At 40.6% G+C, this 13,962-nt stretch overlaps 1 protein-coding gene across 1 annotated transcript in view; it reads right to left on the bottom strand.

Moving 5' to 3' along the window:
• Nucleotides 1-1,552: 1,552 nt before the first annotated feature.
• The window catches only part of MBOAT1 (membrane bound O-acyltransferase domain containing 1), a 96,750-nt gene continuing 84,340 nt past the window's right edge, over nucleotides 1,553-13,962 (bottom strand). The window contains exons 11-13 of the mRNA XM_045551869.1: nucleotides 11,644-11,776; nucleotides 9,018-9,169; nucleotides 1,553-2,841 (exon numbers count right to left, since the gene is read on the bottom strand). Coding sequence (XP_045407825.1) covers nucleotides 2,715-2,841; nucleotides 9,018-9,169; nucleotides 11,644-11,776 — 412 coding nt within the window. The 3' untranslated portion in view covers nucleotides 1,553-2,714. The remainder of the gene's footprint in view (nucleotides 2,842-9,017; nucleotides 9,170-11,643; nucleotides 11,777-13,962) is intronic.

A 13,962-nucleotide genomic window follows, 5' to 3' on the forward strand; every position in this document is an offset into this window, starting at 1 on the left:
TGCCAGTCCTGGGGACCCCCTGCTCGTTCCTCTGTTCTTCTTCCAGTTTTCCCCTCCTGCCTTTTTCTCTCTTAACCAGTCACAATCTCGGACTGAATTATTTATTGCTTTTGCAAACACTGGATAATATTGTTCTTTGTGGTTACCTTAAAAAATAAAAAATAAACTAAAAAGAAACTAAAATATTTTAGATTTGGATTTTTCAAAAACAAAACCAGAAAATGTATTTCTTTTCCACTGAAAGCTCATCAATCCAATCTATATTTATTAAATGCATATAATAGTTAGGACAGCTTGGAAATCTAAGGTAATAAAAACAGTCCCAACCTTCTGTCTAAATTTTGGTTCTAAATTGAAATTTTGTTCTATGGGTAAATAGTTCTCAGGAGCAAAAGGTGCTACTTACTCACTCTTCTGTGTGTTGTCCTTTTAGTGCTGAATAAAGCATCTCACACACACACACACACACACAGGACTCCTGAGGGGCCTGGCCCCAATTCTGGCATGAAGCATCCATAAGCCCAGCTCCTAGAAGCCTGACTTCTACCCATTCCATAACAAGTAATCAATACCAGGTGATCACTAGTGCGACCAATGGCCTCAGTCTGCCCAGGACTGAGGGTGCTGGGAAGTCCCTGGCAACGGCTGGTCACCTTAGCAGTCACCTCTCCCCTTATGACCTGAGTTCCTCTCTCAGAAATGAAGATACTTAAATACAGTGACACCTGGTCATAAATCACACTGCAAGTTCAAAGCCTTCATTGTAATACAGATTATTCCCCATACTTCCTGCCAATGGTGATATTACCATTTTTGCTAGTGCGCAAGATGTACATTTTTCTTGGTCTTGCTGCTCAACGTATTCCTGTTGAAGACAGACTCGGATAGATTTCCAGCGCCTACATCCCCTCCCCTACCTTCCACCTAAGATTCCTCCTGAGACAGCAAAGTAGGGCTGCTCCAAGATGTCCTGGTTAAACTGGAGTGGCCCACACATACGTAACTTCCTTTATCCCCCGTAAGGACTAGAGTTCAGCTTCTAGCACCAGCACCAGGGCTGTATAAATGCTTTAGAGGGACAAGCACCTCACTTGCATATTTCACTGTCCTAAAAGAAGCACCAGCAGGACACCACGTGGAAAGACTCACAGCTGATGGCTTTCATGGGGACTGTCCTTGATTCAAACCTCAGTTCTGTGAGTAACTCTGTGACCTTACAGCAGTTAGCAAATGTCTCTCTGACCCTCATTTCCCTCATCTGTAAAATGGGGGCACATCCCATCTGCAAAGTTGGGAATGAAGATCGAAATCATAGCAAATACAGGCATCCAAGTGCCTGACATATATAGTAAAAACCTTAAGTTTGTACACATTTGTTCAAACACACAAACACACACATGCTTCCAAATGTCAAGTCACCACTGACACAAACAAAAAGCAATTCTTCCCATCAGAAACATTTTCTTTACATGGAAACATACGATTTATTCAGTAAGAAACTAACTTTCTCACCATCTGAGTCAAATAAATTTTCTCCTCCCAAGCCATATGATTGAGGGCACACCACGCAGCACATATTTTATTATTATCATTATTATTTTCCATGTTTAATACCATGTTTCCATCTCCCGCATAGAATATTACCCAATAGAAGTCCCCATAGCACATTCATAGCAAAGATAGAAAACTGTCTTTCAATTTCTGCTTTCCAATATGATTCAACTAAAACAAAGCTGAAGTTAATCAACTATGAAACTGGAAAGATGAAAATCAGCCCATGTGTACACCATGGCCATGATCATCAACACCTCCATGAAATAAGGGGAGAAAAAAGAGAAACATCTCGAACTTCTATATAACTTTAAATTACTTTAAAAAAAAAAAAACAACTATTTCTTTAAAAGGCATTGTGTTGCCTTCGATGGTTTGAATATTTAGGCGTCTTCTCGGGGCCATTCCCAGGCAAGCAGATGGCACAAGTGAAATGGAAAACATTCGGAAAACAGCAGCCTCTCTTAGCCTCCTGGTGTACAGGTACAGGAGACTTTCTGATTTCCAATCTTGGCTCAGAGTTCAGAATAAAAAAAAAAGGGAAAGGTTACATTTCTGGGGGGCAAAAATGCAGCCTATTTGAGGGCACGCTTGACTTTCAGTCCATTCAAGTGTTCACGGTTCGTCCTTCTGGCTCACAGTTTTCAGTGCCCTGAAAACCTCTCTCCACGATCCTTCTCCGCCAAGGTCTTCTGAGTGTAGTGTGTGACATCACCGCAAACCAGGAACATCACGAGTCAAAGGGTTTGGGGCTTCCCAAGGAACAGCCGCATCTGGGTAAGTTCTGATTTAAGAAACCTATGACAAGTCTTCTCAGCCATCAACTTCTGACTTCCGGAGCCAATGCCTGTGTCCCCAGCATCCGGCGCCTGCAAGTCGTGCCGGAAAAGCAAGGAGCCCACAAGCCCACCATGGGCTGTCCCTGCAGCCCTGGCACAGCCTCCACATGCCTCCACACCATGCGAATGTCCTATAAAATATTATAACAAATAAGCTGGACATGGCCGATTTTTCTGTACAAAAAGGCTTTATAAAAATACTCCCTGCATTTTAAAAAAGAAAAAAAAAATGCGTGTAAACATCGCACTGGAGAATCCTTGAGCCTTTTCGTCTCATCTTCCAAATGTTCTGCAGATTTACTTGTTCAGCTCTCCTTGGAGGTATCACTCTGCTTTCTTCTTATTAACAGAGTTCAGAGTCTGAGGCCGCCTTTGAGTCTGAACTTGTGGTTTGATTGGCAGAAATAGTACTATCAGGAGACTTATGATGTGTAAATAAAAGTACATGGACCTAGGAATAAAAATGCACAAAAATTATATTTCAGGCAAAAATGCAAATGGGAAACATGGCCTGATTACATCACCTTCAGTATGACAAGTGGAGGCGCTGTTTTTGGCAGTAGGGGACATGTCTGTACTTAGGCTTGTCTCGATCTACTCCACAGATAACTCTCTTAGGTGGGTGAACAGGTCAGGCATGGACTGAAAACTCAAAACTGGGCAGAGCAAAGCAACCGGCACCTCTGTGGATAGACCTGGTATCTTTCCACTGACAATTATAATAAGCAGACAAAGAGAATTAACCCCATGACAGCCAGGAACCCCCAATATTCAAAGTGTGAGGACTCACAAGACCAAATTCAAACCTAACACAGTCATGTGCCACAGAACATCATTTCGGTCAACAATGGACCACATACATGACCGGGGTCACGTACGATTATAATGGAACTGAAAAATTCCTATCCCCTAGTGACATCACAGCCATCATAATGTCGTGGTGCAGTGCATTACTAATGGTTTTGTAGTAATGCTGGTGTAAACAAACCTACTGCGCTGCCAGTCATATAAAAGTATAGCACGTACAATTATATAGAGTATATAATACTTGACAATGATAACAAACAATTATTTTACTGGTTTATGTGTTTACTGTATTATACTTCTTATTATTATTTTAGAGTGCATTTCTTCTACTTATATATATAAAAACTTTTTAACTGTAAAACAGCCTCAGGCCGGTCCTTCAGGAAGGATTCCAGAAGAAGGCATTGTTATCACAGGAAATGACAACTTCATGTGTGTTACTGCGTCTGAAGACCTTCCAGAAGGACAAGCTGTGGAGGTGGAAAACGGTAATATTTACGATCCTGACCTTATGCAGGCCTGCGCTAATGTGTGTGTTTTGGTCTTAGCTTTTAACAAAAAAATAAAAGAGTAAAAATAAAAACTTTTAAAATAGAAACAAGCTTATAGAATCAGGGTATAAGAAAGAATTTTTGCACAGCTGTACAACGTGTTCGTTTTAAGCTGTGGTTAACAAAAGACTCAAAAAGTTAAAAAAAAGTTTATAAAGTAAAAAAGTTACAGTAAGCTAAGGTTAATTTATTACTGAAGAAAGAAAACTTTTTAATACATTGAGGGTAGCCTAAGTGTACAGTGTCTATAAAGTCTACAGGGGTGTATAGTACTGTCCTAGGGCTTCACATTCACTCACCACTCACTCACCCAGAGCAACTTCCAGTCCTGCAAGCTCCATCCACGGTAAGTGCCCTACACAGGTGTACCATTTTTCATCTTGGATACCATATTTTTACTGTATCTTTTCTATGTTTAGATACACAAATACCATTGTGTTACAACTGCCTACAGTATTCCGTGCAGTAACATGATATACAGATTTATAACCAACCAGCAATAGGCTATAACATATAAGCCTAGGTGTGTAGTAGGCTCTACCATCTAGGTGTGTCCAAATATATCTATGATGTTCCAACTGTGACAAAATCACCTAATGACATATTTCTCAGAACATATCCCCATCATTAAGCAATGTACGACTGCATTCTGTTCCCTAAACACAACGCAACTAAAACTTTAACCCGAATGTTCTACTCAAGCGTAAGGGGTTCTTCTTGTGTGTCTGATGAGCGAGAAGGATCCTGATTTTGAAAAACTAGTCCATAACCCTGCAAATAACTGTCATCAAAACTAATAAGAAACAAGTTTTGTTTTTGAGTTTGTGAACTTTCTATTGCAAAAGTATAGTATTCAGCACAGTGTGCACAATGTAGATACCAAATAAATACTGGGCATATCAACAAATTCAAGTAATTTGAAACAGCTTGCACTAGCACAACTATTCTAGATCCATTTGGAAGGGTAACATTTACACTTTCTCCAGTGCTTTTTAAAGAATAAAGGAAAATAATGTTAAGCAGGGAGACGGCAACTGATTACATATCATTCCCCAGCTTCTGTGATCCTAAGGTTGGGCACATTAGAATCAGATAACTCACATACGCCCTAAACATCTCTACCTTTTCACAAGAGGAATTCCTCCCTGAAAATGGCTGCTGAATAGTCAAGAGCTCTAACAGAAGCAGACATCTCCACGCACTTATTCTCTCAGTAAGCATTTACTGCTTAGGATATATGAAGCATGAAACCGGGATCTACAAAAAAGGCATAAACCTAAGTCCCTTCCTTTGGAGGAACAGAAACAAGACAAGCACATGATTCATGGTTGTTTAACCAGCTGTGGGGCGAACAGCCATAGTGAGTGACGATTTGATTTACCATCTAAACCAAGAAATTACTCAGCGCAAAAAGGGCTCCAGATGCATGCTGGTTTAACAGGTATAAACCGGGATTCTTGCAGGCACATCCTAGCCCTAGGTAACTCCAGCTTGCAAAGTCTGCACGCCAAAAATATACTTTGTTCTTGAGCTCTGCTTTAATCTTTCTTATGTGGCCAAACCTACACAGGAGCAATTGTGTTAGATCAAATGCAAATACATCAAGAATCAAAGGGAAAAAATTTCAATTCCCTAATGAGGTTTAGTAACCTCTTTTGACATTTCATGTTTCTTTAAAATTTTAAGGAACATTTCATCTTTCTATTATGGAAAAACTTAATTCAGCTCAATTTGCATTTACTGAGCATGCGAGGCACCGACTTAGGTCCTGCAGATACAAAGATGAATAAGGCATAGTTCCACAGCTCTGCTCTCGAGGAATCTGCGGTCTATAAAAGGTTCTACACAAATTCTAACATTCTTTCACATTCTTTCACACTGAATTTATGAAAGTGCTATCTAATTAAAGACACTTTGCATATATGAGATATATGGGAATTTGCTTTTCAAAATGATTTCATAGAGTATCTTAAAGTGTTCATTTGGGGCTCATTTACAACCTAAAGAAAAAAATTAGACTGAGAACTCTAAGGCTGAGATTTGAAGCCACTCTAGATCGAACACTGACTAGGCCTGAAAACAAAGCACAACTGAAATTTCCATGTTAAGCAAGGAGGATGTACTGAGAAATGGGTGTGCATATAACTGTCATTCACTGCCAGTTATTGAAGTTTGGCCCTAAGTGAGGAACAGATCTGGAATGCAACGAGACTCACCTTCACTAAAACACCATGCAATTTTAGTTTCTTTCACCAGGTTCAGGGATTTTCTTAAGAGATTCTGAAAGCAGTTTTTGAGGTGCCATTACTCTATAATAAGCCACTGGCAACATGTGGCTGTTAAAATTCAAATTAATTACAATGAAAGAAAATTGAAAATTCAGTTCCTCAGTCTCACTAGCCACATTTCAAATGCTCAGTGGCCACATACGTGCTGGGTGGCCGGCGTCTCGGATGGCACAGATAGAACATTTCCATCAGCGTGGAAACATCTATTGGGCAGAGCAGATCTCGATAGCAAGTTTAAATTATATACATAACCAGATAACCAAATGACCAGATTCAGCATCAGGTTGAATCATCTGAAATGGGCCAAATGGACAAAAATGTCAATTTCTCTTTCATCCTAAACAAAGGTGTTTTTAAAAAGTATTCTAGATTGTTTTTAAAAAGAAGTGAAAACCTACCTGATAATTTGATTCTGCCCCTCAAATCCCACTCTAAGCTTAGAAATTGGCATACTTGAGTTGGTTAAATGCACGTTATCACAAACAAATCACCACTTAGTCTGATCACCAAGCAGTAGTTTGCATCCAAAATAGCTCCTCTTAAAGAAATTTTTCGTAACTCTACTACTGATATTGCTGTTAAGGGAAACTTGAGTCTGAAACTCGGGTCTAGCACTTAGTTGCTGTGTGAGTTTTGTTAAATTCCTTACTCTCTCTGAGCCCCCACTTTCTCATATGACAAACAGGGATACAGATACCCACCCCTGTTGCCTCAGCTCAGCGCTCTCTACCTTGGGTTCTGGTTCTGCCCACATTCATGTTTCTCTGGTCTTCAGTGCAGAGCTTCCTCCTGGTATATACTACGGGGGCTTTTCTATGCTGTTCCAAGTCAAGAACACTGCCCAGGGTGCCGGGCCTCACCCAGGGCACACATACTGTGCCCACTCCACTCCCACTGCGCAGCCTTCGAGACTGAGCTCAAATGCCACTTCCTCCCAGAAGACACCCCCACACATGCCCAGGCTGAGTCAGATTCCTGTTATATGCTATGCTCTCTGTACCATTCACTCATATGTATTTCTACATTTGTCAGTTATTGTCTGTGTTTTCCATGAAGCTATCAGCACCGTGGGGGCAGGCATGGTTTCTCTATTTGCTTGCCATTCTATCCCCAGCTTCTAGCACAGTGCCCAGCACACTACAGGTATTGAATGATACTGAGCTGAATACAGGCATTTCTGCTATTAACATGATCAATCCATTCCTAAAAAGTCTCACACACATGCAGCAGTATCGTGTGCTTAGAATACCAGGGCTTATGGGGGGAAATCATGTTAGAAGTGGAAAACTCAAAACCTAGGAGGACTTTGTAACCAGAGCGCTGACAAAAATGAATTAGCACCCAGGGCAACAGCTGAGACAGCCCAGGCAGACAGCTCAGTGGGACAGAAGGCTGCTCCTGGGGGGGGGGGGGGTTAAAAACACAAAAAGCCAAAGAGGGCACATGTGGGCTTGTGGGCTCTGACACAATAGCTTTTTTTTGGGGGGGGGGAGCTGAAAATTATAATTTTCCTCCCACTCTTCTGGCACCCCTCACCTAGGAAAATTTGTGTATGAACCAGCACAACTTCATGTTATATTAACACAACTTCTTATCACTTACCTGGTATTATAGGAACAGTATTTAGCACAGGACTAGAATTGACGACACTGATACGTGTATCGAGTAGTAAAGGTTCCTCCCACCCATCATTCCTGACCAGTCCATCAACTACAGGGAAGCCCCAACTTACAAATAAGGTGTGTTTGCATTACTTCTACGTCACACCATACTGTGTTCCAAACTGGAAAAGCCTGTGCGGCCCTTTAAATAACACAAGTCAGCATTTTCTGAGCACAGACCATATGCCAGGTACCGACCTAGGCCCCCGGCATGATCGCCTCATTCAATTCTAACATTCAGTCCTAGCAACAAAGCTTTGGGTGGATTCTATTCTTAGCTTCACTTCACAGTTGAGAAAACACAGGTAAAAGAGGTTAATAACTTGCCCGAAGTCACCCAATCAGTTCACAAGACCGTGTGCTCAACACACAACTAATTAAACATACGAGTGAAATAACAAAAGTAAAACTATAGGTTTGCAGTTTGTTCGGTGCATGGGTGGTCCCTGGCATGTATCTCCTCCACCCCAAATTCCACATACTCCCTTCCACTGTGTGCAACCAGCTGCCAAAACCCCCCACGTGCGCCCCGCAAATCGCCACCTCAGAGCGCAGAGGAGCCCTTGTACAGACTATGTAGTTGGCCAACCCCTGCACCAGCAATGCCCCAGCTCCTGCCCCGTCTCTGTCCCACTCTCAGAACGCCCCACAGTCCCACAGTCTCCAAAGTAGCTTCTCTGCTAAGAAAAAGAGCCAGGGGCAGTAAATTCACTCTCTTGCGTTTTTAATCCAGATCCATCCCTTCAAAGTGCACTGTTATGAGCATCTCTTCATTAGTCTGAATGGCTTAAGAGATTCCTGTCCACTTTGCTCATATGTATTGGTATTTGAACATTGGTGCCTCCGGGACAGCCATTTCCTCTTAAAACTTCTGTGGACATTTTCCTTTTCTTTTCAATTTTTTTTTTTTTCCCTGAGACAAGGTCTCACTCCGTTGCTCAGGCTCGAGTGCAATGGAGCAATCATAGCTCACTGCAACCTCAAATTCCTGGGCTCAAGCAATCCTTCTGCCTCAATCTCCCGAGGCAGCTGGGACTGCAGGTGCGTACTACCACGACCAGCTAACGTTTTTATTTTTTGTAGAGATGGGGTCTTGCTATCTTGCCCAGGTTGGTTTCAAACTCCTGGCCTCAAGCAATCCTGCCGCCTAAGACTCCAAAAGTGTTGGGATTATATAGCACGAACCACCTGGCTGCTATGGACATTTTTCACACTGAAGCCCCATTTACAAGTCCTCAGGCTGCTTGATTGAATTCACTGCCTCCTAAGCCAAACACAGATAAATTTGCTAGATGGCAACTGAGAACAATGGAAACTTACTTGTATAAACTGATGGTTGGTTCCACTGCCAACATAACAAAAGGCGCGACCGTGTAAGAGACAGCCAGCTGAGTGACAGCCCAGGTGACCACATCATAAGCAACTTTGACGGCTTTTGAGGAAAGGAAGTAATGCCTGTAGTTGTTTCTTACCTGCAAGTCCAGGAGGCAAAAGCGGGGAGGAGGGGGTGAAAAACAAGACAACTTTTACTCCATGCACATACGTAGTATAACACAGCAACACGGGCTACGGAAAACAACCAGCATCTGAGTTCTATTTTCAACTAAAAATACCATTATGGTATTTCTTATTTAAAAAAAAATACACGTTCACTGTAGACAAATGTTCAAACTAAGCAAAAAAAAAAAAAATAAAACAAAATTTTTTTGTCTTTTTTAATATCTCCTAAAGTACCATTTAAAAACTTGGTACATAGCCTCCTAAGCCTTTTCTATTCATATGTATCCACATTTATATTCTTAATGGCACTAATACATTTTCTAGCCTGTTCTTTCATTTAGTTATAGATCATGAACTTTTCTCCATGTCAGTAAATATTAATCTCCAATATAATTTTAAGTTAATTAGGAAAAATGTTAGCTCGTTTTCCTACCCTCTGTTTTGCTATTATAAACAATTCCATGATGCATACCTTTGTAAATAAATTTCTGCCCTGTTTCCTAGTTATTTCCTTTGGGTAATGATAACACAAATAATATTACTAATAACAACAGCAGCTACCATTTATTGAGTGCTTACTGCGTGCCAAGCCTGTGTTAATGGATCATCTCTGTTGGTTTTCCCAACAAGCCTACTGTGTAAACAGCATCGTTCCCATTTTACAGGTAGGGAAACTGAGACTTAGGTAAAGAGACAATTCTTTGAAATGGAAAATGCTGGGTCAAAGGAGACACTCATTTGTAGGTCTTTTGACACATGTGACTGGACTTGCCTGCAGAAAGACACCTAATTTTCAGAAGCAAGAATCAAAGGCAGGGCTGAAAACAATGACTAGTTTATAGGCAGGTCAGTCCCAAAGCAGGAAAGGCTTTGGTGGCCAAGGCTGCTTGGCAAGCTAAGGACCCTCTCCTGAGCCCTGCGTTCCTCAGGATAGAGACCAGGGGTCCATCCATCCAGCAATGCTGGACATTAGGTATAAAATATTTTGGTAACTTCCAGGGGCCTCAGACACTTTATGACTATTTAGTGCACTCTCTTCGTAGACAAAATGAAAACACTGTTCTATCAACCCTTTCTTTTCCATCTCCTACCTAAGTTATTTGTGAAAACTGTTTCCAGGCCATTCAAAAGAAAGGCTCTACAGAAATCAAAGCCTTTATGCCAGTGGAGATCAGAGAACTAAAGACATTTTAAGGAATAGTACTCTGGATATATTAACAAACAAAATTCTGACCTTTATTTCTCATTTTATCCTGGCCACCTGTTCTTTAGTTTTCTTTTATAATCTGAGTAGGTACATGAATGGGAGAAAAGCAAATGTCTTCCCTGCTTTCTATTTATTAACACAAATAAATTCAATATGAACTTAATTTTAAAAGTGTATTGATCAGTATGAATAGCAATAAATTATCTACCTTGTTCACATATATATTCTAACATACCTTCGTCTAATTAAAATAGAAATTCCTCAGGGGAGAGCCCCTTGTTTTGCTCACTGTGGTGACCTAGCATCTAGAACACTGACTGGCCCACAGTAGGGTTCTTGAAATATTCACAGAATAAGTGAATTAAAGGATAAGTGAATAGCTATGCTGGGACTCCTGGATTCACATCCAAAATGCAATTCAACAAATGTCATTAAAAGTTCTTCACATCTGAAATGAGGAATCATTATCAAAGACTGGAATTAAATCAAATGCAAACCTCCTCTATTTGACGATGAGAGCATTCTGAATTGCAATTACATCTATACATGTTCACCTCCTTCTTTGAGGACAGTCACACTTTTTATTACTTTATTATCTTGTTCTACAACAAGCAAATAGCAGGAAAAATCTAGGACAAAGTAAAGACTCCTCAAAAAACCTAGAGAACCAAAATTTATAAAATTCACAAAGAATTTTACACAAACTAAGACAACTGGATCAGGCATGAGAACATGAGAAGTCAGATCAGTCTCTCACAGACAAGTGTCTCACAGCTGCTACGGCACTGACGCTCAGAGACATTGTGAATTATTTCTAGGCTTAGGGCAAGGAAATGAGAAATTAAGTGCAGCGTAAGCAAGCTGAAGTCCTACGGAGCCCACATTAATTAATAATCATTGTCATCCGTAATTAGTAGATGGTGTGTGTTCACGGCCTTTAATGATTAAAAATGTTTTCATCTCTTAAGGTACTAAACATTGCCTCTGAAATTTCTTTTGCTTTACAAACACCCTCTGTAAATAATGTGAAAATAAAATGGTTAACCATCTTTGCAATGACCACAAATTCCTCTTTTGGAAGTGCTCCTCTAATGGGAAGGCTTCTGTATGCTGTTTGATTCTCCAAAATATCACTCCCACCTTCCAGCCCCACCCCTACCTCCTGCTAGGACCCAGAAGGTGACAAACATACAAGCATCGGATGCCTAAGGGAGAGACCCTACGCCCAAGGAGGCTTACCGCTCTAGCTGCTAATGTGACAAGGGTTCCAGTTAAGAAGGTAAAATAGTATCCAGGGTAGACACCATGCCACAAAGCAGACAGGATGAAGGTTAGCACCGTGGGGTACCAGGGAACCCGTTCGTAGCACACGCTGTGAAGAGAGGAGGGAACAAGAAGCTACACGTAAAACATACCAGAAACTTCTAGCTACAGCTGCTTATTTTGGGACCAGACCACACAGAAACCATCTGATCCATTATTGGTGGGAAGCTGCCTGACCTCCTTCAGGGATCTGCAACGCAACTCATGCAGTGTGAGCTGTCTAGTTTCCACATGCACTACCGAATGGGCAATTCATGGCTCCGTTCGAGGAGATGTTATACATTTTTAACCTCCATAGACTAAATGATCTGGACTTCACCACGTTATAGCTACTAAAGGTCTGAGTGATCACTTTTCACCCAGCAAGGGTTCCTGCTGTATAGAAGATCATTCCACCAATGGCCTAATCTAGTAAGTGCCATTGGCCTTAAAAATATTGGAATCAGGATCAGAGTCTTTAGAAATCAACATCCACATTTAGTCAAAATTAATTTACCTTTCCAACCAAGCCCCTATGCCTTCTAACTAATCAATGATATAACCCTTTTCATCTTTCTTGGCAATGACTCCAACACAAAAATCAATGTGCCATTATGTGACCTCTCCAGGTCTCACAGTGTCCATCAGAACTAATTCATGAATGTGCCTTAAAGAGTGATATTGTGAAAGTCTAGAAAATGTCAGCAAATGCCCTGGAGATCTTTGGCTTTTTGGTTGTTTATTGAAACAAAATGATAGGGGACTTTCCCCCAACTCAGCCTATGAATTCCTAATGATAATCTAACGAAGCCACACCTGGTTTACTAAATGAGAGGACCCCAATAAAAACATAAAAAATAAAACAGAAATTCAAACAGTTCACACCAATCCAGCACTGAGCAGGTTGTTCAAAAGTAACTGATGTAAACTCAAACTAAGGATTATAGCTCCTTTTTCAGAGGAAGAAAGAGAATGCATAAACATGGACTGAGACCCCATTTGTAATGCTTCTTTTTGAAATGAGGAGTGAGGACATGAGTATTTGCTTCTTACTCTTTGTATGTTTTTGTGTGATTGAAATATTTCATTTTTTCTAAAATGATTTTTTTTAATTTTATTTTTTTATGTACACACATGTATGTCCAAGTCGTTTTAGAATACAAACTCCTAATGGAGACTATATGGTTGTTAGCACAGTTGGATTACTCAATATACAGAAATAAAGGTTTCTGTTACAATTATTTGTAAAATTAATTAACAGCAATAATGTTAAGTTCAACATTTCAAAAACTGGATGTATAGATCAATTTTCAAAAAATACTGCAATGATCTTACTTTGGAGGAATTACTACACGTTCTGTTTCTTCTTTTACCCCAATATTTTAACCTATGAGAGATGCTACTTATCAAAACAGTAGAATCTGTCTTTTTTTTTTTTTTTTTTTAGACAGAGTCTTACTCTGTCACCCTGGGTAAAGTGCAGTGGCATCATCATAGCTCACTGCAACCTCATTCTCCTGGGCTCAAGCGATCCTCCTGCCTCAACCTCCCTCAGCCTCCCGAGTAGCTCGGATAACAGGCGCGTGCGACGATGCCCAGCTAATTTTTCTATTTTTTAGTAGAGACGGGGTCTCACTCTTGCTCAGACTGGTCTTGAACTCCTGAGTGCAAGTGATCCTCCTGCCTCGGCCTCTCAGAGTGCTAGGATTGCAGGCGTGAGCCATTGCTCCCACCCTGGAATCTGTCTTAAAGCTTAATATTTTTGTACTCTCCCTGCACTCATTATGATAGGCATAATCACTAGGTAGAGTTTGCTGCTTTAAGGATAGCATATTATTAGTTCCATAATAAGAAATGTTTCTAATTCTGGAACATGTGAGGAAACAAAAGGACAGAGAAATATCAACAAAAATATAAATTTTAAAAGCATAAACATCTGGAGTACCATAAAGCTTTTAATGCTAGGGATGAACAATTCTCTTTGATGTCTGAGCAACAGACTCTCCTCTAGGTAAGAGGCAGCACAGCATAGAGGTCAAGAGTCTAGTTCTGGAACTCATTAGCTGTGTGACTTTGGGCAAGGTACATAACCTCTCTGTATCTCCCTTTCCTCATCTGTAAAATGGGGATAACAACTACCAACCTCTCATGAGATTGATGGAGGATTAAATGAGTACCTGGTACACAGTAATGGCAGCACTGAGAGATGAAATAAATGTGTTACATCATGACCTTCCCAAATCACTATGTTTCTAC

The sequence above is a fragment of the Lemur catta genome, chromosome 5 (genome assembly GCF_020740605.2).
Source record: "Lemur catta isolate mLemCat1 chromosome 5, mLemCat1.pri, whole genome shotgun sequence".
Lineage (NCBI taxonomy): Eukaryota > Metazoa > Chordata > Mammalia > Primates > Lemuridae > Lemur > Lemur catta.